General features: G+C 39.9%; 2 protein-coding genes across 3 annotated transcripts in view; both read left to right on the top strand.

The window, feature by feature from the left end:
- The first annotated feature begins 857 nt into the window (after positions 1-857).
- LOC134287778 (uncharacterized) lies at positions 858-3,051 on the top strand. 2 transcript variants are annotated; one of them, XM_062850666.1, is made up of 3 exons: positions 858-939; positions 996-2,661; positions 2,972-3,051. In XM_062850666.1, exon 2 carries the CDS (start codon positions 1,202-1,204, stop codon positions 2,381-2,383), a length of 1,182 nt encoding a protein of 393 aa, XP_062706650.1. In that variant the 5' UTR covers positions 858-939; positions 996-1,201; the 3' UTR covers positions 2,384-2,661; positions 2,972-3,051. The 2 variants fall into 2 exon arrangements, with proteins under 2 accessions (XP_062706650.1, XP_062706645.1); XM_062850661.1 differs by having other exon boundaries at positions 862-2,661.
- Positions 3,052-6,535: 3,484 nt separating this feature from the next.
- Positions 6,536-24,158, top strand: part of LOC109424826 (CLIP domain-containing serine protease B9) — a 38,970-nt gene continuing 21,347 nt past the window's right edge. Inside the window, exon 1 of the mRNA XM_019700018.3 lies at positions 6,536-7,265. Within this exon, the coding sequence (XP_019555563.2) occupies positions 7,196-7,265 (70 nt within the window). The 5' untranslated portion in view covers positions 6,536-7,195. The remainder of the gene's footprint in view (positions 7,266-24,158) is intronic.

Below are 24,158 nucleotides of genomic sequence, written 5' to 3'. Positions count from 1 at the left end.
GACGACTGGAGGAATTGGAAAGGAAATTCGCAAAAGAGCAGCAGATCGGAGATCAAATACGTCGTAAGGGCTACGCGCACAGGGCGACTCAAAAGGAACTCAGAAGATATAAAGATATATGTGATGGATGTTGCAACGTTTGGGTCTACATGTTCGCCCATATCAACCCAATTTGTAAAAACCTAAACACCGCAGAATTTTCCGAGCAATACCCACGAGCTACGGCCGCCAACACCAAGCACCACAACGGGGATGACTACCTGGACAGCTTCCAGACGGTCCAGGAAGCTATAGAAGTCGTGAATGAGGTAAAACTCGTTCACTCAAGGGGAGGATATGAGCTTCGTAATTTCCTGTAAAAATCCGGAGTGATTCTACAAGGTATTGAAGAAGAATCGGGAGATCCAATGAAGAAATTGGCCTTGGAGAGGGCTAAAAACACCGATGTTTCGATCAGTTGCACACATTAAGGATTCCACGGTGCTATACTTCTCCACGACCTTTGTTGAAGCGCCAGTGAATACTGGTCACCCTAGATCAATGCAGTCGCTATTGAGTTGGATGGAATTTATAAAAAAGGAGGAAGGTAGATTGGTGGGCTCCTTCAGTTGAAGCGAGTTAAGTAAATTTTTTTTTTTTTTTTAAAGACACGGACACGTTTAATGCTTCCAGTGAGCTATTTGCTCTTTGAAGGAAGCACGACACTAGACAACGGACTAGCATGCAACGCCCAGTGGCACAGCCGAAAACATTTCCTGACAGCTGCGGCGGGAATCGAACCCGCGCTCCTTAGCACGATGCGACTTAAGGCTTGGTGACCTTAGCCGCACGACCACGAAGCCATTGAAAAATTGAAGATTGAAAAATAAGTTAATCGAAACAGATTCGAAGTAGAGCGGTTTGAAACCATTTTTGAAGAGTATTACGGCACTGATAATTGTAAGTGAATTGTATTGAAGTTGTAACACAAACATATTAAATAAAGATATTTTTAGTTCAAGCTGATCAACGAAAACAAGGTCTTTTGATCTGCTCTGAAGCACAGTGCCTTGAGTGTGGTTGAACCAACTTAACAAACTTGAAAATTATCATACAGTAACCACTACATACCAGAAGAAATGCAGAAAACGGAGCCAAAATAAAAGCTACGCAGCCGTCCAGCAAGGATTATGAACGAAATGCATCGGGAAAGAACGCGCGGATGAGCAATTCTACACCGTCGGAAGTATTGCAGCTTCAGCTGGAATTTTTGCAGCAAGAGCAGTTCATCAAACTGAAGGCAATCGCAGATCTTGAGACGGTGGAACTATCGTTTGCACGGAAGCGATACAACCTACTCAGGTCACAACTGAGGGTAGGTTTCGATGCTGTAGATGTGGATGAGATCGAGTTCAACTGTCTCGACTCAGATGAAATTGTGAGCACTATAGAAAATGAAAATACTCCAGATGCCTTTGAGTACGCTTCTTCGATAAACGATTCGGTGTCTGTGACATCAAATGCGGCGCCAACATCGGAGCAAATTTGTGCGCGCCAGGTTATGTCGGCGGATTTGCCCACTTTTACGGGAGATCCTCAAGATTGGCCGGTATTTTACAGCCAATACAAGCACACCACTGCCGCTTCTGGTTATAGCAATTCCGAAAATCTGGTGCGATTGCAAAGGTGTGTGAAAGGGCAAGCACTAGAATACGTACGTAGCCGTTTGCTCGTGCCCGAGCTGGTGCCAAAGGTTATGGAAACACTGGAGATGTTGTATGGTAGACCGTCAATATTGGTCAATTCGCTAATAAATAAAGCACGTGAAATCTCTCCGCCAACGATGGATCATTTGGAGACGATCATAGATTACGGAATGGCAATTCAGAACTTGTATGATCACCTGATAGCAATGGATCAGCAGGTACATTTGCGGAACCCAACTTTGTTGGCCGAATTGGAGTCAAAATTACCAGGGGAAATGAAACTCGAATGGGCTCGGTACAAGCGAGAGCATTCTCCGTCTTCACTTCAAACGTTGTACGAGTTCATGAATGAGCGGGTTGAAGCTGCCTGTGAGCTAACTCACACTGGAATAGAGCGACACACATCTAGATTTCCAGTAGATGATTCGTGTTCTGAAGATGGAACACGTCCATACTGGACTTCGTCCGATCACAATAGAAGCTGTCTGATTTGCAGAAGACAAAACCATCACGTTGAGGACTGCGAGGAGTTTAAATCGTATGATGTGAGTCGCCGTTGGAGGCTTCTAGGAGAATTGAAATTGTGTAGATGTTGCCTCGGTCGGCACACCACTAGAGTTTGCAGAAATGCGAATGAATGCGGGAAAGACAGGTGCAAGCTTATACATCATCCTCTATTGCACCAAGATAGAAACTGATAGGGTAACCAGAGCGCGCTATGAAGAATAGTTAGTAAAACTTCATCGAGCATGAAGTATTACTGGGGGGGAGTGTTGAAGCGCCAGTGAATACTGGTCACCCTAGATCAATGCAGTCGCTATTGAGTTGGATGGAATTTATAACAAAGGAGGAAGGTAGATTGGTGGGCTCCTTCAGTTGAAGCGAGTTAAGTAAATTGAAAAATAAGTTAATCGAAACAGATTCGAAGTAGAGCGGTTTGAAACCATTTTTGAAGAGTATTACGGCACTGATAATTGTAAGTGAATTGTATTGAAGTTGTAACACAAACATCTATATATATATAAATGCAATGGCATACGTGGGACCGCGCATAACTTGCGAACGGATAGTCCGATTTTGGTCGTCTAAGTTTTGTTTGGTTAGTTTTCACCCAAGGAAGGTTTATGAGGCAAAAAACATGGCAAAATCTAGAGTTTTTGAAAATCGGGTTGTCATGCATTTTGAACGGGGGACTTGGGCTTGACTAGGGACTTGAAACGTCAAAAACGCAGTGGGCAAGACAAAGTTTGCCGGGGACAGCTAGTATTAAATAAAGATATTTTTAGTTCAAGCTGATCAACGAAAACAAGGTCTTTTGATCTGCTCTGAAGCACAGTGCCTTGAGTGTGGTTGAACCAACTCAACAACCTTTTCCAGCAATGGCAATCGATCAGAGGTCTACGTATTCTTTGACGCTAACAAAACAGCATACTGCTACATCGTATACAACCGATTAGTAAGTGAAACTGGTGTTCAAGTAGCTCTTGTTGGATCCAAAAGCAGAGTGGCGCCCCTGAAGACTCTTTTCCTTTCCGCGATTAGAGTTGAAGACTGCTGTTCTCGTTGCTCAATACCTTAAATCTTCCGGTGTCTAAACGATATCTGTGAACTGATTCAACAACCGTACTAGCGTGGATCCCATCAAATCATTGCCGGTTCCAGAAGTTCGTTGCGGTTCGAGTGGGCGAAATTTTGACTCTGAGTGATCCTCAAGACTGGAGATGGGTCCCGACAAAGATTGACGGGTATCGCCTCAAAGTGGAGCAAAAACCCTGAATTCCAAGTACAAATTCCGTGGTTTCGGGGTTCAGCTTTCCTTCATTAAAGTAGAGAACATTGACCGAAACGTCGTCAAGCTTCCAGGCCTCTCACCTACATCCCTCTTAAATCGCAGTTCAAGATTCGCTCACGCCCAACCACTTTCTGTTCGACACCTCCAATGGCCTGAAGATTCTGCCATCCGAGCCAATGCTATAACTAGGGACAATGGAAATTCGCGATTTCGCGGAAGCCGCGAAATCCGCGAAATTGATCAGTGGTCGCGAAATTGAAGAAATCCCGCGAAATGACGCAAAATCTGACAAAATTTAGAAAATAACCTCAAAATTCCACAAATTTTAAATTTTTAAACATTAATAAGCTGATAACTTTAAGCAGTATAAAATAATTTGCGGTTCTGGATACGGCAAAATACAAGTTTAATGCATTTTTCATCTACTTCTTTTTTGATTTTTCATCAAATTTTTTACTTTTGTGTAAATTTATGATCACGCTTCGCAAAATCTAAGTGAATTATTCATTACGCATGCAAAATTGGTGTTTTCTTCCACGATACGACCAAAAATATGGTGCCGCGACATCACCGCGAAATTCGCAATGTTGACCCGCGAAATTTAAGATATTTTGCCGCGAATTTCCATTGTCCCTAGCTATAACGAAGAGACTTGCGCAGTAGCTGGAAACTAACTGGCCAAATCGATTTGCGACGAGTTCTGGCGTAGGTGGGTTAACGATTAACGAGTACGGACCAAATGGTTTGCGGAAACGCGGAACCTGAAAGTACTGGTTCTTGTAGTTGGTGGAACGGCGCGTCATTAATGGGTTCGCGGACGTATAGACAAACTGGGAGAGACGGACGAGTAACGTCAAGCACAACTACGCACTGCATCAGGAGTATTCCGAAGACCCGCGGTGAAGTTAGCTCTACTAGCTAGACATCGTGGAGCCCGGTGAACCAGTCCATCATGATGGTGGCTCCATAGAGGAACCCTAGAAGGTCATACGGGTTCACGAATGGAAGGATGTTACGATGAGCCTCCCCACCGTACATATATTTTGGCCAATTAATAACTATGGAAGTTCTCAAAGAACACTAAATTGAAGCGATAAAGAAGAAGAAGAAGTTGTACAGCAAATGACACTCAAGCCTTAATCTGATCGATAAGGTAAGGTAAGTAGGAGAGCTTCAGGAGAGGTTTTGGAGCACATCAAAGCGTTGCATATGCTACAGGTGTTTCAAGGCGGTTTCATAGGTATTTCAATGCTCAGGTGAGCTTCAGTGGGGTTTCAGGCGGATTTTAGAGGAGTTTCATGGGGTTGCCCGAAGAGCTTCAAGACATTTCAGTGTATTCCCGTGAGTTTCATGGTATTCATAGGGTATCAAGGGTACTTCAGGAGAGATCTACAGGGGTTTTAGAGAGCGGGTTCAAGGCGTTTCAGGGGTTTTCAAATGGATTACTGGATGTTCCAGATGAGCTTCAGGGGGTTTCAAGAGGATATTCCTAGTCCTAGGCAGTCATTGAACCCACCTTTTGATAGAACTTAGATGTCCGAGTCTGCGTGGGTATGAACCCAAATTAAAAAGCTTTTAGAGAAGACTAAGGACGTTTGATGATTCGGTACTCAAAGGAGTTCTTCGAGATCTAGAAGCAGACACTAATTTCATGAGGCAGTATGAATAATTATGAATCCAAATCATCGTAGACCCGATGGCCTACAATAGCCTAAACTCTAGTGAGTTCTCCAATACTATTTAGGACACGGTTGTTAGATTACAATCGGCTCAAATCTTCTACAGCACAAATCTGTAGATCCATCATACAAAATTATATGAAAATGTAGCACATAGCTTGCTTAGCCCCAATGAACACTGAGTAGCATTTTATTTTCAGATCGTTCCTTATAACGGATCTTCAGATTTGTGCTCGAAAAGAGGTGAGGCAAAACACATTTTTTGGAAGGCGATCGCCGTGGACGTGATCTTTAACAGTCATTGGTAGTGGCATACGTGGAACCGCGCATAACTTGCGAACGGCAGGTCCGATCTGGGTCATCTTGGTTTTATTCTGTTAGTTTTCACCCAAGGAAGGTTTATGAGGCAAAAAACATGGAGAAACTCAGATTTTCTGAAAACCGGCTTTCCATGCAATGCACGAACTTGGTCTTGAAACGTCGAAAAACGCAGTAGGCAAGACAAAGTTTGCCGGGGACAGCTAGTCTATATATATAAAAATGAGTTTGAAGTTCCTTTGAGGCAACAAAACTCAAGAACGGATGAACCGATCAGCATGACTCTCGCACGGTTCGGTTCGTATTCGTGGTGGCTGTGTTTATATGTACAAAAAGTTACAAATATGCACTAGAAAAATTATAAAATTGATAAAGAACTGTTTTCCATGAGCTGGGAAGGAAATCAACACGACCGAAATGAAATCGATCTAGAGTGCGGTGCTATTTTGAGCTTAACAGTTGTCAAACCACCACCACCGGGCAAGACAAAGTTTGCCGGGACAGCTAGTTTAGTATAAAATGAGCTCACCAGTGATTCTGCAGACCGATAATGGTAAGAGAGAATATCAAGTTACTTGCTGGAATGATCCATTTTCAGTAATTTTAGCAAACTACAGTAGAATAACTTGACATAATAGGGACATCACGGTGAAGGCGACTTACTGAGACAAAGTTTCACTGACAACCTCGTCATGATGCTTGCTATCCCTGATGCTTTGTAGGGGAAAGACAGGCCAGGGGAATGTCACTAATCTGTGTTCACATCCTACGGTAAGGAAGCAATAGACGGTTAAAACATTTGCAGACATTTACGCTAGTTCAAATCAACTGAGTGTCTTCTCCAATGCTCGATTGCAGTACTTTTCATAATAAAGCGATCAGTAACAAATCTAGTACAAACTGCATTGAGTTCCCATCGTCTTGTTATTCTCTTTATCCGATCTTCACTCTCTCTCTCTCGCGGTATCGGCGAGTTCCGCCGACCGTTCTCACGCTATACGCACAACCGCAACCCAGCAAGAGAAGAAAAACAACATGTTGGGGTACCGGCGTACCCAAAGAACTCCGCATGATCGCGGCGGGTCTACCAATAGGCCACGACCCAGCAGCGGCGGCGATCGCTTACACGCTGTAGTCGGTCGATCCGTCCGATCAGTCGGTTCAGTTTAAACACTTTAACTGCCCCTGCTGGTGCTGCTCGGAAAACAGTCGCAAATTGATCGCGTTACGAGTCGCAGCAATCGGGGTAGTTTCTCCGCGACTCCTCACGTTCACTGTCGAAAAGGAGCCTACTGAGGTTTCGGAATTTTCGCGTCAAGTCCGCATTCGTTCGTAGCAGTAGAAGAACAAGGTTGTCGAAATAAAAAAAAAATCGCGAACCAGAGTCCACAAAACCGATTCGATCTTGGTGTTTTAGTGAATGTGCGATTGGTTCCAGCTGGAAAATTTATACGGAATGGCAGAAATTTGCTGTGATCGGTGATCTGGAAAATCGGATTAATTAGGACTGGATTCGGTGCGAGAGTGTGAGGTGGATCAAAATCAAAGTTGCACGTGGTTCCGTTCGCCCAATGCCAATCAAGAGTGAATTTATTGCTTCTAAAGTGAAACCAGAGATAAATTAAGTGCGTACGACCGAGTTAAACTAAGCCGTCAGCTATCAGTACAAATCGTGTTTTGCAACACACCATTAGTCGGCGTTTTCTAGTGTTCTATAAGAAATGGCGCTGCATGTGCAGATCCTAGTAGCCAGCGTGGTTGCAACCGTGCTTTTGGGCTATTCGAGCGATGGTAAGTGCGGCATGCTACGAGCTGAACAGAACAAACGATAAATGAGTTACTATGGCAACGAAGGCGAAGCACAATCCTTGTCAGATCTACAAGTTCAAGGACTAATATAAACAAACTGCATCCTAATGGCTTGATTTCGTGTGCAAAATTGCAGAGCAGTCAAGTGGCCTTATTTCATGCAGAATTATTGTATAATAATGGTTTTCCTCTACCGGCTGGCGGCGACCACACCGGTAGCCGAAGTGCTAACGGGTCAGGGTTACCATGAGTTGGCATGATTCGGAATCCTCTTCATTCGGCCAATCTAAACAAGGATATTATTATATCCTCGTTCTTGACTCTGAGCCGGTGAAGCGGAACATGAACTGAACATCAATGATGTTTGCAAAAATGCCTTTTTGTAGATGAAGACAAGGATGAAGATCAGTGAGCAAAAAAAAAAAACGATAACCATCGGTGATGGCAACCATTTGGGAGCAGTTTCATTTCATGATCCACATTGGAAACCGATCTCAGGCGGTGGTGATTTTATGTCGTCGAGAACAAGAATCAATCAATCAAGTCGCTGAAGACAAAAATTAAGGTGCGAATTGTTGGCGTAGATCAGTGAATGAGTTATGACTCGCGATTCACGGTTGGATACTAAAATCTGCAGACTCGAAAATTTATGCGGAAGTGCAATTAACCATTTCTGCGATACACACATTATCTTTTAACTTCAAAGCACAAAGCACAATAAATTCGCGAAGTTGATTCATTAGCAACAGCTAGGCGGATCTTAAAAGAAAAGACATTCGAAAACTGACCACCTATAAGTAACTCGTCATGCTCGACGATTAATTTAATATTAATTAAATTTGATTAATTCAAGCGCTTACGCGAGTTTTTAAGCGAAAGGGCATCACAGGTCAAACCGTGTTAAATGACCAATCGAAGTAAGCTGTGAAATCACTGAAGCCGAAATCTATGTAGGGTCTGGGACCATTTGGGCAGGAGCACCTATTTTGGGCACTTGCTGCTATAACTCAGTCAAATTTAAACCAATTGTTATGAAATTTTGTTCACGGCTAGATACTGTGCGTATCTTATCGTATTCCAAAACTCAAGTCTATTGGCTGAAAACTGACTGAGCTACAGCAGCAAGTGCCCAAAATAGGTGCTCCTGCCCAAATGGTCCCAGACCCTACCTATTGAAGATTAACGTCAAGGCTCACTGCGTCTGTTCAAACTATTTAATTCGCTGGGCACACGACCGGGCACGATCAATGAATTATCTAACCAGTTTAATTTTAAATGATGAATAATTTCATTCAGTAGGGTGCGGGATCATTTGGACAGGGGGCTCTATTTTGCGAAATTTTCCGCTATTAACTCAGTCAATAGGACACAATCGGTGAAATACTAGATTTGTAGTAATGAGCTGAATTTGTGTATGGTGAGAAGATAAATTCTCCGTTTCTGCAAATAACACTAGTTAACAAAATAAAACGAAAGTCGTGAACTTCTGTCAACGACCAAAATTTTTGAAGCATAATTTAGTGCTGATTTCGAAACCGAGCTTCAAAAAAATTAAAATAGAACAGTTTTTGAGTTTTAGCTCAATATCGAGTTTTACAACTTTTTAAAATATGAAATTTAATAAAATTCAAATATCTTGCGTTTTGTTCAACAAATTTTAAATCTTTTCCATAAATTAACAGCTGAATATAATACCATTCGATCATCTGAATGCAGGTTTTGCGTCAGATTGATGAAATTTAAGATATTGAGGAGTTTTAGGGACGATCACCTTAAATTTCAGCAAAATGTCCAAAAATATATGTAGAAATGTATTTTTTTTCAATAAAAAAAAACAATTTAAAAATTCTTTCTCAACGTATATTTGACATATCATATGCAGGCGAGTTACAGTAAAAAAATTAGCTCAATCGGAGCATTGATTACGGAGAATGAGATGTTTTAAGTGAGCGACTTTGCTTAAAAATAGAACACAAATCGATTTCAAATCGTCAACCTTCTATGGAAAGTCGAAAAAATTTCCGCTCTACTGTAATTTTTTTTTCCTTCGTGTTTTCGAACGCAGGGCATGATTCTACACCAAAAATGATCATCAGCTTACCGAGTTCAAAAATGCTGTAAACTAGTGTTATCTACGAAACATTTTCCACCAATAAATACGTATTAATTGAAGGTAAAGTGCATCGGAGCTGCTCTTAATATGCTTAGTATGTCCTGTATAAAAATACAGGTCGGGCTCGATTATCCGGAGTCGGGTTCTGAAGCTCCGCAAACATGTATCTGGGGAACAAAATGTTGAATGAAGCTGAATTTTGACATTTTTTCAAGCCAAATTTGATTGGAATTCAGTCAAAATTTCAGCTTTTGTACAGCAAACCGTTTGCCAGATATATGCTTGGAAAGCTTCATAACCTGACTCCGGATAATCGAATCTGACCTGTATTACAATAAGAGAGTTTTATGAAGTTGAAAACACTTGGCACATATACAGATTCTTATATTTTTCTAGAGAATATAAAACCTCAAACAAAGCTGTATATAAGCCTTAGGTATGAACTGTAACACAAAAAAGAAAATGTTTCATCAAGTACTGAAATATAATGTTATTTTGGAAATTTGTTCAAAAATTTTCTAAAATTTTCTGAAAGTTCTATATATTTTTTAAAATTTCATCTGATTTAACTTAAAATTTCAGCATATAATCATCAATATATAAGGTAACTTAGGGTATGATTTTCAGCGGATTTGATTCACGTATAAAAAAGTTGTAAGGATTTAAATGAAACAAAATATGACGATAAATTCGCTGTATGAACAATTGTTTGATACACTGTACATCTTTATTTATACCAGTGCAGTACCATACCATAATAAAGAATCTTCTCTTGATGCTAATTTTCTAATTCTTCAAGCATTTCAATCCAATCGTCTCTCTCGAATGAAGATAGCATTGAAAAAAATTATCTGATAAAGGTAATATTCAAACTGTTTCATTGCATCCTCGCATGAAGATTCTGATATCTGCTACTGTACAATAACAACGATCATTTTTGCCCAAGTTCTACGAGAATTTCAACCAGTTAGAATACAGACCCAGAACCGACAAAATGTTTTGTTTTATGTGTCACATGTTTTGTTTATAAGCATTATGATATCTGTTGCAACAAGTGGAATCAATTGGGGGATAAACATAAAACTTACGAAAAAAAACAATATTGAAAAACAATGCTTTGAAAGCTTTCAATTACAGGGTAACTACTCGTTTATGAAAATACAATCAAACCTCCATGAGTTGATATCAAGGGACCATCGACTCATGCAAATACCGACTCATAGAACATTAAAAAAAACTATATTCTTTTAAAAATCTTAATAAGGCCGAAAAAAATCTCATTTCCTTCTTTAGTCTCTTCGCTCGTTGACTCGTCAAGGGGAGGGGATGATAAATAATAAATGAATTTGATGAAAAATTACCCAAACAATTAGGCAAAATCATCAAACTCATTGGTTTTGTTAAGAAATTTTCTCGGCGACTTCAATTTCACTTTAAAAATTTCAAATTTCTTGAAAAATTTATTTGTGTCCCCTCAACATGTCGAATTCCGACCAAACTTTTCCGAGGGAAGGGTGACATAAGAGAAAATCGAAATTTGTGTCAGCCTAATGGGAAGTATGATTGTCTGCTGACTGCATTACTGATGTAAAGTATGATTCCGTGGTGTGTGATGCGACAGTATTCAAAATTCCACGTAATTACAGAGCAAACCAAACTTTTACTCCAAAAAAGCTTCAAACCACAGATTGTCTGTATTTAAACGCTCCGGGAATTGTGACTTCTGGTATCAGAAATTCCAAATATGTCTAAATTCGTCTGTTTTTTTGATATGGCTGCATATAACTTAATCAAACTGGGTGGGTAGCAAAGTCCAACAACAAAATGACAGCAAATTGAAAACATGATTGAAATTCAGCAGCAATTTGATATCACATTGTGGTATCAGTTCATCTGAAACAAATTTGATTTCAAATTTTGTTTTCTGTTTCTGTCATTTTAAATATTTATTTTTGGTGGGATTGGTGGTTTGGTGGCTGCCGCCTCTGATTCGCAGATGGTCCTAGGTTCAATCCCTGGCCGTCCCTGTCCTCCTTCCTTTGTATCTTTCTATCGGCTTTCTCTGCTCTACATATACAATCCATGTATATTTAGAAGTTGATAGCCATCGCTAGAACAGAAACGGGTTGAAAAGGCCGTTTTCCTTCCTTCTATCAGAAGGCCCGCTCCAGAGGCACGGTATCCTCCATTTGGGACATTTGTGCCATCGCCATACATATAAGCCTATTTCATCATTAACCTGAGGGACAATGGGACAAGGGATGGGAATTAGGAAACGAAAAGGTGATGAAATAGGAAGGGGTGCTCTAGAAGAGGGAATGAACGCATAAGCGCAACGAGCGCTCATAGCCCATACCACAACGAATTTAATCAGTACCCTGAAAAGGACACCGTGAAACGCATAAGCGTAAAGAGAGCCTATAGCTCATTGGAGGTAGCTTGTGATGTCATACGACATTCAATATGACATTGAAGGCATAGCATCGAAAGCATCCTCAATATTCAAAAAATCACGCAAGCAAAAACGAGTGCTATCTTGAAAACGTGTACATCTTTGTGTAAAACAGTCACTGTGGACATCTCAAATTGAGAGGCATGTGAGTTCACATGAATAGGCATGTTAGCCAGATGAACATCACAGATGTGATAAGCATATCAGAAAGAAGGAGGCAACCAGATGAATCTGGAACTCATTCCTGCTTTATACAACGCACGCACCCATTCGGGATAAATCTATACTGCCCCTCTTGGCATATCAGTCCCATGTTGTTTCTAATGCAAATCATATGTTTGTCTCTCACGAGCCCATTTAAAATAAATTTGATATTTTTCTCGCCTCATTTCACTGCTTAATGTGCCACGAAAAGTTTATGCATCATATGAATACAATTTTTTGAAAACAATTGGAGTTATAGTGCAAAATGTAGGCACTTTGAAAAACAACATGGAACTGACATGCGAAGAGGGCAGTATGTAACATGTTTGAAATACTCAAATCCGTCTGGAAAAAACCCCATTTGCTCCTGGAGATTTGAAGTAAGCAGAGCTTTTAAGTGCCCACTAAATACCTTCCTTCTAACTTTCACAGCAGAGTGTCAATCTATCATATAATGCACCTACAATTATGCAATCACCGATCAAAGGTAACTCCCAGATCTCACATCCTATCCTAATAACAAACACCCCACCGTGCTGGTTGTGGGTACGCAGAGTGCTCTCGGTCTCCAGTAGCAACAACCATCACACCCTAACATTCCTTTTTTTTTAAATAAAGACAATTACACCGTCGAGGCCACACAGACTGAACATTACTAACATTAGAACAACGAACAACACATACACGCGAAAAAATCCGTTCTGATAAACGTGAACAAACAAACGCAAATATGGGAACAAGCAAATATACACCGTGAACTGGAACTAGTTCCAGCTGTCAATATGGGCGTTCTAGAAACCGTGGCATCTAGTTCACGGTGTACATTTCTTATTGTTGGTATCGTTGCTATGCATAGTTCCCGTTTGTTCCCGTTGCCGTGACTGAGAGTGCACGTAAATCGGAACGGTTTTTTTTTGCGTGTATAACACCCAGTGGCCCAGTGGAGAATTTTCCATTTGACGAAAAGTTTTCCCCAACTGGAGCGGGAATCGAACCCACACTCCGAGGCACCTAAACGACTGACGCCGCTAACCGCTCGGCCACGAAGCCCAGAGTTTCCTTTCCAAACGGTCTATAAACTGGCCGGTGCCGGTATTGATCCAAAATGTATGAGTTGCTTAAATTGCACTTTGGCAGCATTCATTTATTTCGTAACGCTAAAATCAACAACCTGCTTCTCAGCTTAGCGTTCTATGAGCACTTCCACAGTTTTTAACTGATAGCTTCCTCTGCCAATTATCATTTTGCATGTGTTTATCGTGTGACAAGTACAAAGATACTCTGTGCCCAAGGAAGTCAAGGAAATTTCCTTTACGAAAAGTTCCAGGACCGACCGAGAATCGCATCCGTCACCCCCTACATGGTCATGCTGGATACCCACGCTTTCACAGCTGTTGCTATATGGGCCTTATGCAAATCATGTATAACAACTTTAACCTTAGTAAGGTCTTGGGGTCTTTTTTGACCTTTTCCGAATTTCAATTCGCTATAGCTTTTGTTTCGAAAGGCCTAGAAATCTGAAATTTTCAGACAATTATTTTTTTGTGGAAAACTATCATTTCCATTCATCCAAAACATTGGACGACCCCTAGGGGAGCTCCCATAAAAAAAGTTACAAATAAGACCCTGGGGTCATTTTTGACCCCAAACTTTGAACGGCTCTCAAAAATCAGTGGCTGGGCCGATTTTGATTTTCTTTGGCCCAAATGAAAGCCACACATGTCTAGTTTTCAAAACCCCCGGAGAGTTCCGGATTTGGTCACTGTGGCCACCGGGAACCTGCTTCAACTGAAAAATGCCGCTTTAGAGACCCTAACTTTGGCAAGCTATAACTTTGCAACCAAAGAAGTAATCAGGACCGTTCAAGAATCGTTGGAAAGGTATTCACGTGGACTTTGATTAAAGACATTAATATTGACTAATTCTTAAGAACCGGTTCCGGAAATCCGGAACATCCGGAAAATAATGTTTTTCACGATAATGTGCTAGAAAGCACATTCATATTATTTACAGGATAGAAGTTTTTGCATCAAACTTCTTTAGGCCATAATACAATCTGTCGAGAACTATTTCTGTATGTTTCTGGTTATGTCCCGTCCTTCTGGAACCGGTTCCAGGGATCCCACAAGATGGCCAACGAGTTGACTGTAACGAAATTGAACGGTTTTCCGCGCTAAACACATCTGCGTTGGTTAACTCATGATGAAATCTCAATAATTTTACATGCTCCATATTGATGTGATATGTAAAAATATTATTGGACATTGTGGTCTTATGTGGCCACCGGAGTGACCACCGGAGAAACCCGTATTGAGGGACTTCCATGTTTTTGCAACAAAGATAGGCATTCGACGGCTCTAACTTCATGATTTTTCATGGCCATGCGGCTTCTGGCATTAAATAGAAGAATTGACCATTCTGGTCTGTTTTGGCCACCGGAGTGACCACCGGAGAAATCCGTATTGAGGGAGTTTCATGTTTTTGCAACAAAGATAGGCATTCGACGGTTCTAACTTCATGATTTTTCATGGCCATGTGGGTTCTGGCATTGAAAAGAAGAATTAACCATTCTGGTCTGTTTTGGCCACCGGAGTGACCACCGGAGAAACCCGTATTGAGGGAGTTTCATGTTTTTGCAACAAAGGTAGGCATTCGACGGCTTGTATGCTTGTATGATAGGCATTCGAAGGCTCTAAGTTCATGATTTTTCATGGACATGTTGCTTCTGGTATTAAAAAGAACAATTGAATATTCTGGTTCGCTTTGGCCACCGGAATGACCACCGGTGAAATCCGTATTGAGGGAGTTTCATGTTTTTGCAACAAAGATAGGCATTCGACGGCTCTAACTTCATGTTTTTTCATGGCCATGTGGCTTCTGGCATTAAATAGAAGAAACGACCATTCTGGTCTTATGTGGCCACCGGAGTGACCACCGGAGAAATCCGTATTGAGGGAGTTTCATGTTTTTGCAACAAAGATACGCATTCGACGGTTCTAACTTCATGATTTTTCATGGCCATGTGGGTTCTGGCATTGAAAAGAAGAATTAACCATTCTGGTCTGTTTTGGCCACCGGAGTGACCACCGGAGAAACTCGTATTGAGGGAGTTTCATGTTTTTGCAACAAAGATAGGCATTCGAAGGCTCTAACTTCATGGTTTTTCATGGACATGTTGCTTCTGGTATTAAAAAGAACAATTGAATATTCTGGTTCGCTTTGGCCACCGGAATGACCACCGGTGAAATCCGTATTGAGGGAGTTTCATGTTTTTGCAACAAAGATAGGCATTCGACGGCTCTAACTTCATGATTTTTCATGGCCATGTGGCTTCTGGCATTAAAAAGAAGAATTGACCATTCTGGTCTGTTTTGGCCACCGGAGTGACCACCGGAGAAACCCGTATTGAGGGAGTTTCATGTTTTTGCAACAAAGGTAGGCATTCGACGGCTCTAACTTCATGATTTTTCATGGCCATGTGGCTTCTGGCATTGAAAAGAAGAATTTACCACAATAGTCTGTTTTGGGCACCGGAGTGACCACCGGAGAAACCCGTATTGAGGGACTTCCATGTTTTTTGCAGCAAAGATAGGCATTCGACGGCTCTAACTTCATGTTTTTTCATGGCCATGTGGCTTCTGGCATTAAATAGAAGAAATGACCATTCTGGTCTTATGTGGCCACCGGAGTGACCACCGGAGAAACCCGTATTGAGGGACTTCCATGTTTTTTGCAACAAAGATAGGCATTCGACGGCTCTAACTTCATGTTTTTTCATGGCCATGCGGCTTCTGGCAATAAATAGAAGAATTGACCATTCTGGTCTGTTTTTGGCTACCGGAGTGACCACTGGTGAAATCCGTATTGAGGGAGTTTCATGTTTTTGCAACAAATATAGGCATTCGACGGCTCTAACTTCATGATTTTTCATGGCCATGTGGCTTCTGGCATTAAAAAGAAGAATTGACCATTCTGGTCCGTTTTGGCCACCGGAGTGACCACCTGAAAAAATCGCATTGAGGGAGTTTCATGTTTTTGCAACAAAGATGGGCATTCGACGGCTATAACTTCATGATTGTGTACTATTTTGACTATTCTGGTCTGCTTTGGCCATCGGAGTGACCACCTGGAGAAACACATACTAGGGAACTCCTATGTTTATTTTTAAACGCTCATATTATCTAGATTTATCACCAGAAGCAGTCTTTCGACGGCTCAATTTTCATGCTTCGACACGCGACATATTATCTTCACGCTTAGTAGTTATTCTTATTGTTCAACAAGGTTATTCTGTAGTAGAGGCAATTCATGTTAAAATATACTGCGATTCTTGTAGTGTGATACTGCACTGTCAATGGTAATATGGTTAGTTCGAGAATTTAGGATAGTTTTACTTCGGTTCACAAACAAACTTTTCATCGTATATTTTGATTAACACCGCTTAACGTTTTGGTCGTCTATGTTCACTGTTCTTGAAAATCACATCGTTTCTTTTCATTATTTTTTAGATATGTCCACATTATTTGTTAGTACTTGATATGCTCCTACGAATTTGTGCGACTCGCTTAATGCTAATGCTAATGCTAATGCTAATTATTTGTTAGTACTTGATATGCTTTCTCCTTTCTTGCTGGCTCTATTTTCTTATACTTACGTGAAGTCAGCTTTTTCAGAATGAAAAGTTGTCTTAGTTGGTAGGAGAAGGGCTTTCTTGAGGAAGACAAACATTGTTTCACTTGAATTAGGAATTATCAAGTTCCCCAAGCAACACACATGTTATAATAGAGTTACGACAGCGCAAGTTTTGGTTGTATAGAAGTTTATTTTACGTAATTCTAACATTGTGTTGAATTAACGTAAAATAAACTTGTATACAACCAAAACTTGCGCTGTCGTAACTTTTATATAACATGTGTGTTGCTTGGGTCTGCAATCGAGGAATTCAGTCACAAATATTATCCATTTAGTGAGTTTTATGAACACTTCGCAATTCTTTAATTTTTTTAATAAAATTAATTCGTCTAGTAGTTTCAACTGGCATACTCTTAAAGTTCCTCGGAGGATTCCTTTCGAGTCCGACTGACATCAAGGAATACAATTAATAAAATGAGCATGCTGCCCAGGGGCAGAATTTAAAACCAAGTATCTCATCAATGAAGAATATAGTCTCTCCAAGATTGCAGAATTCTGAGCTATGAGATTTTTAAAACTTGCGTGTTTGTGGCACCAGAGGCAGAATTCTGTCACAAATGTCCCATTTTGTGCAAGTCTATGTCATACTGATCAACTTTGCCGAAGACACCATCTTCCTAAGTTATTAGGATTCTGAGCTATACAATTTCTAAAATTAGCAAGTTCACTAGCGCCACCTAATGGCAGAATTGCGAAACAAGGTTTCCGTTTTATGTAAGTCTATGTCATACTGGTCAATTTTGCTGAAGACACCAACTTTCTTATTTACCGGGGGAGCGACACTAGTTTTGCTGAGCCGAAAAACTTCAAAAAAAGTCGAAAAAAAACCGGTAAACGCCGCCAAGTGGCAGAATTTTGAAACAAGTGTTTATTTTTATGTAAGTTTATGTCATACTGATCAACTTTGCCGAAGACACCATCTTTCTAAGTTATCAGGATTCTGAGCTAAGAGTTTTCTAAAATTTGCATGTTCACTAGCGCCGCCTAGTGGCAGAATTGCGAAACAAGTGTTTATTTTTATGTAAGTTTATGTCATACTGATCAACTTTGCCGAAGACACCAACTTTCTAAGTTATCAGGATTCTGAGCTATGAGATTTCTAAAATTTGCATGGTCACTAGCTCCGCCTAGTGGCAGAATTGCGAAACAAGTGTTTATTGTTATGAAAGTTTATGTCATTCTGATTAACTTTTCCAAAGACACCAACTTAATAAGTTATCGAGGAGAGCGACACTAGTTTTGCCAAGCCGAAAAACTACAAAAAAGTCGGAAAAAGACGAAAAAACCGGTAAACGCCACCTAGTGTCAGAATTTTGAAACATGTGTTTTTTGTTATGTAAGTTTATGTCATACTGCTCAACTTTGCCGAAGACATCAACTTTCTAAGTTATCAGGATTCTGAGCTATGAAATTTCTAAAATTTGCATATTCACTAGCGCCGCCCAGTGGAGGAATTTTGAACTTCGCAACTCATCGTCAGTAAGTTATTGGCGTACCCAACAACTTTTCCGAAGACACTATCCTTCCAAATTATCAGGGTCTTGAGCTGTCGCATATCGTAAGGTTTGCTTGACAACCTAATATGGTTTCTGTAGTGCAATTTAGCATCAAACTGTTTATAGTCCCTCTAGTGGCCAAGTTGCCAACTAATCCTATGAACCATAGTTCTAAATGGTAGATCGTTTCAAGCCCTCAAACTTTGCCGAAGAAAGTATTGCGCTAACTCTTAACACACCCGAGATAATAGGCCGTACCCCCAAAAGGCCGAAAACCCATAAGCTCTTAGTCTCCTATTAAGCGGATTCCTATTGCGCCCCCCGACTTGTGATCTTATAAGAGTCTCGACTGTATATACAAAGTTATAAAATAAGTTGAAAGAGACTGGTCAGGGCCAGGGATAAAACCCAGTGCCCAGGAAAAATCAGGAACATTAAACATCAAACCACAAAGTCCGTCAAATGAATCAGAGCCTTAATTCAATAAAGCTTTCAACAACAGTATAGTATAATTTCCACAACTGTCGTATACACAATATTTGCGCCGATAAATAAATAACGTATGATGAACATCCAGCTACGCCTCTGACAACATCACGATTGGTAACCTCTAAAAAATTTCTTGCGCCCCGTTGTTGATCCTCATCATCATTATCCTCGTTTCGTTCCAACTACTTTGCGTGGTCTCCCAAAAACCAAACTGTCTTCATCATCACTTCGTCGTCGTCGTCGTCGCCGTCACCGTGGACCAAGCCAGTGCCAAAACGGACCAGAATGGTCAATTCTTCTTTTTAATGCCAGAAGCCACATGGCCATGAAAAATCATGAAGTTAGAGCCGTCGAATGCCTATATTTGTTGCAAAAACATGAAACTCCCTCAATACGGATTTCACCGGTGGTCATTCCGGTGGCCAAAGCGAACCAGAATATTCAATTGTTCTTTTTAATACCAGAAGCAACATGTCCATGAAAAATCATGAAGTTAGAGCCTTCGAATGCCTATCTTTGTTGCAAAAACATGAAACTCCCTCAATACGGATTTCTCCGGTGGTCACTCCGGTGGCCAAAACAGACCAGAATGGTCAATTCTTCTATTTAATGCCAGAAGCCACATGGCCATGAAAAATCATGAAGTTAGAGCCGTCGAATGCCTATCTTTGTTGCAAAAACATGGAAGTCCCTCAATACGGGTTTCTCCGGTGGTCACTCCGGTGGCCACATAAGACCAGAATGGTCATTTCTTCTATTTAATGCCAGAAGCCACATGGCCATGAAAAAACATGAAGTTAGAGCCGTCGAATGCCTATCTTTGTTGCAAAAAACATGGAAGTCCCTCAATACGGGTTTCTCCGGTGGTCACTGCGGTGGCCAAAACAGACTATTGTGGTCAATTCTTCTTTTCAATGCCAGAAGCCACATGGCCATGAAAAATCATGAAGTTAGAGCCGTCGAATGCCTACCTTTGTTGCAAAAACATGAAACTCCCTCAATACGGGTTTCTCCGGTGGTCACTCCGGTGGCCAAAACAGACCAGAATGGTTAATTCTTCTTTTCAATGCCAGAACCCACATGGCCATGAAAAATCATGAAGTTAGAACCGTCGAATGCCTATCTTTGTTGCAAAAACATGAAACTCCCTCAATACGGATTTCTCCGGTGGTCACTCCGGTGGCCAAAACAGACCAGAATGGTCAATTCTTCTATTTAATGCCAGAAGCCACATGGCCATGAAAATCATGAAGTTAGAGCCGTCGAATGCCTATCTTTGTTGCAAAAACATGGAAGTCCCTCAATACGGGTTTCTCCGGTGGTCACTCCGGTGGCCACATAAGACCACAATGTCCAATAATATTTTTACATATCACATCAATATGGAGCATGTAAAATTATTGAGATTTCATCATGAGTTAACCAACGCAGATGTGTTTAGCGCGGAAAACCGTTCAATTTCGTTACAGTCAACTCGTTGGCCATCTTGTGGGATCCCTGGAACCGGTTCCAGAAGGACGGGACATAACCAGAAACATACAGAAATAGTTCTCGACAGATTGTATTATGGCCTAAGGAAGTTTGATGCAAAAACTTCTATCCTGTAAATAATATGAATGTGCTTTCTAGCACATTATCGTGAAAAACATTATTTTCCGGATGTTCCGGATTTCCGGAACCGGTTCTTAAGAATTAGTCAATATTAATGTCTTTAATCAAAGTCCACGTGAATACCTTTCCAACGATTCTTGAACGGTCCTGATTACTTGTTTGGTTGCAAAGTTATAGCTTGCCAAAGTTAGGGTCTCTAAAGCGGCATTTTTCAGTTGAAGCAGGTTCCCGGTGGCCACAGTGACCAAATCCGGAACTCTCCGGGGGTTTTGAAAACTAGACATGTGTGGCTTTCATTTGGGCCAAAGAAAATCAAAATCGGCCCAGCCACTGATTTTTGAGAGCCGTTCAAAGTTTGGGGTCAAAAATGACCCCAGGGTCTTATTTGTAACTTTTTTTTAGGGACTAAGGAAGGTTAAAAATATTTTCCGGGTTATTTGGCCGAACGCCATTTGGACGAATGCCGTTTGGCCGAAAAGGAATTATGAACTCGAGTGACAATGCCATTGTTTCCTACATAAGTACAGTGACCGGCACAAAAAAAAGATCCATCGTATAGTGGTTACAGTATCTAATGAAAACTACATGCAAAAATAATAATACATACCTTTCAATGAATGCACTACATCCATTTTACTTTGTTTTAGTAAACTGTGTTGAAAAATATTTGTTTTTTTTTTTTAGGAATAAAGTGAATTCTGATAAGATTGGGAAAATTGCTTAAAAATTGGGTATGACAGAAGAAAAGAGCCACTTAGCAAGTAATTTTGAAACTTCAAAATTTCACCCAATTTTCACACGTTTTGCTTCTTGGTGTATAATGTTGTGATGTTTCCGACATATGAAATTTATTTTGACATGAGCTTTATCAATTTTAGGGTGATATGGGGCGAGTCTATTTTTCATAAATAATATATGAAATAATCCTGAATAATCTTCACAACATGTGCATTTCTTTGCATTAGTCGACCAAAAGTCATAAAAATTGTCCAAAACTGCACATCCTTGTATGTTTACAAGCTGAGTTATCGTTATATTGTAGAATAATAGCATTCATTTTTGCTTACAGATAGCTTCTGTTGTTTAGGGAAAATTTTACCCATTATATTAAACATGAAAAATAAACTCGCCCCATATCACCCTAAAATTGATAAAGCTCATATCAAAATAAATTTCATATGTGGAAAACATCACAATAGCATGCATCAAGAAGAAAAACGTGTAAAAATTTGGTGAAGGTTTGAAGTTTCAGAATTAATTGCTAGGTGGATCTTTTTTCTGTCATACCCAATTTTTAAGAAATTTCCACAATCTTATCAGAATTCACTTTATTCCTCAAAAACCAAATATTTTTCAATACAGATGACTGAAACAAAGTTAAATAGATGTAGTGCATTCATTGAAAGTATATTTTATCATTTTGCATGTCAATAGTTTCCATTAGAAACTGTAACCACTATATGGTGGATTTTTTTGTGTCGGTCACTGTTTAACTCGAAAGAACAGTTTATGTTTCAAAGAAGGATAAATCTCTGATAAATTAATGGCAGTTTCAGCGTCAACTAATCTCTGAATTATTATTATTATTATTATTACTATTTATTAACGACACTTTACCATTATTGTAGCATTCGTGTCATAAATCTCTGAATGGTAAAACTAGAAAAAAGGGCAATCTCTCAGTATCGCACATTACTCCCGAGATCGACGAGTTTCTCTTTGAATCAGTTATTTCCCGTTATTCAGTTGTTAGCCAGTAGAACATCGAATTTTCATTAAGCTAAATGCGAGAATATCCACCGGAAAATGAAATTTCACGCAGGTATAAATTATCAGGCATCCATTTAATATTTTGACGTCCAAGGTGTATCAGAATTTAAATCTTCATGAAAAAATGTTATCAGTTCCAATAAAATAAACATGACTTTACAAAATAATCCCTGAAGGAATGCCGACTAGAACCCTTGAAAGAATCTTTTTAAGATTTTGTAAAGCAATGCCGGCAGAAATCCTCGAAGGAATCCCGAGAGGATTCCCTAAAAATTAAATAAAAAATAAATTCTGGTAGGAATATCTGGAAGAATCTCGGCTAGAAGCTCAGCAGGAATTTATGAAAGAATCACCGAAGCAATCCCGGGAGGAATTATTGAAGAAATCCTGAGAGGTGTCCTTGAAAAAAACGGGAAGGATCAATTCAAGAAATACTAGCAGGAATGCTGGCAAGTATGCCTGAAAGGATTCCACTAGAATTTTCTGAATATATTTCGACAAAAAGTTTTGAAAGTATACCAAAAGGAATCCGAAGCTAAAATATCTGAAAGAATCCTTTCAGGATTTTCTAAAGGAATCTCGTCAGAAATCTCTGAAGTAATTCCTCAAGGAATCGCGTAGAGAATACCTGATAGAATCCGTTCTAGAGGAATCACGACAGCATGAACATGAACCCCTGTAAAAATCATAGAAAAAATCCCGGAAGGAATTATTGAAGGAATCCCTGAAATTTTTGAAGGAATCCCACCAGAAATTCCGGAGGCAAATTCAAGAATACCTGAAAAAAAGTCCTCCAGGCTTACCTGAAAAAGTTACCCAGAAATCCCTGAAGCGATCCCAGAAGGAGTTTCTACAGAGATGCCTGGAAGAAACAACTGGATGAATCCTGGGAAGAGTCACGAGAGGAATGTCTTTCGAAAATCTTATCTCATCTCATTTCTTCACTTTACTTTTTACCGTAACCCTCTATTGCAGAGGTTCCCAAACTTTTTGCTACCGCGGCGCCTTTTGAAATTTTCAAAAATGCCGCGGCGCACCTACAACTTTTTACATATAATTTTAATAATTTTAACACCTTCAGTTTAAAATTTTAAATATAAATCGTAAAAAAATCTTTCAATATCATATTTTCTTATATGTAATTGAAAAAAAAAAAGATTTTTAAAATGCTTGAAGATTCACAGAACTTAACACAAATTTGAGGTTTCTGGAGGACTGCATTGCAAAGCTTCTGAATTTGTTAAATAAAGCACGTAGATTACCAAATTTTGGGGAAAATTTATATAAAAATGAAGCTGTCAAGACGGCTGACTACTCAAAAAAGACGGTTTTCAGTATCATGGACAAAATTGACATATAAATTGTCTCAGTTTTTTTTACGATAAGTGATATATGATAGTGATGTAAATAAAATATCGTCCTAGAACGTTTGGGACAGCACGAAGACCTGGAGATTAACAGTAATTATAGATGACAATATTATGGAAAGAACATCAAAAAAGTTTGTTGAAATATTTACTTTGAATTACAAGCTATTGATAAAATCGAAAACTAAACAGAATCATAAAAAGTTTAACAATTTAAGAGCCTTTACAAACATTTTCAAATTTCCAAAAATTTAAAAACTTTGTAAAAATCTAGTTGTTTCATGATAATATTAGAAATACCGGAAAAAAATTGGTGGACTTTGGAATGTTTAATTTTTAATAGAAAATTTAGAAGAGGGAAACCCCCTTTGAGTGACTGTAGTGTAGTGTAGTGTAGTCTTCCTCAAAAAGGCAGGACATTGGTATAGAATACAAAAAAGTCCTTGAGGTGACACTAGTTTTACTATATAAAACATAAACAACAAAAAATATGTTCTGCCTTTAATAATAAGAGTTTATTCTTTGTGTTTTGGCTCAAGAGCCTGCGGCGCACCTGAGAGATGTTCACGGCACACCAGGGCGCCGCGGCGCACAGTTTGGGAAGCACTGCTCTATTGTATCGTCTACCCTACCCTGGTGTCATTTTCATCAGCACACTGCCACCTGTTGGAAGAATCGCGT

Source organism: Aedes albopictus, chromosome 1 (genome assembly GCF_035046485.1).
Source record: "Aedes albopictus strain Foshan chromosome 1, AalbF5, whole genome shotgun sequence".
NCBI lineage: Eukaryota > Metazoa > Arthropoda > Insecta > Diptera > Culicidae > Aedes > Aedes albopictus.
The sequence above is the reverse complement of the archived record's forward strand: the minus strand, read 5'-3'. Positions and strand labels throughout refer to the sequence as shown.

Bases quoted from the DNA above. Each gene is read 5' to 3' on its own strand.
- LOC134287778 (XM_062850666.1), top strand. From the start codon at position 1,202: ATGAGCAATTCTACACCGTCGGAAGTATTGCAGCTTCAGCTGGAATTT.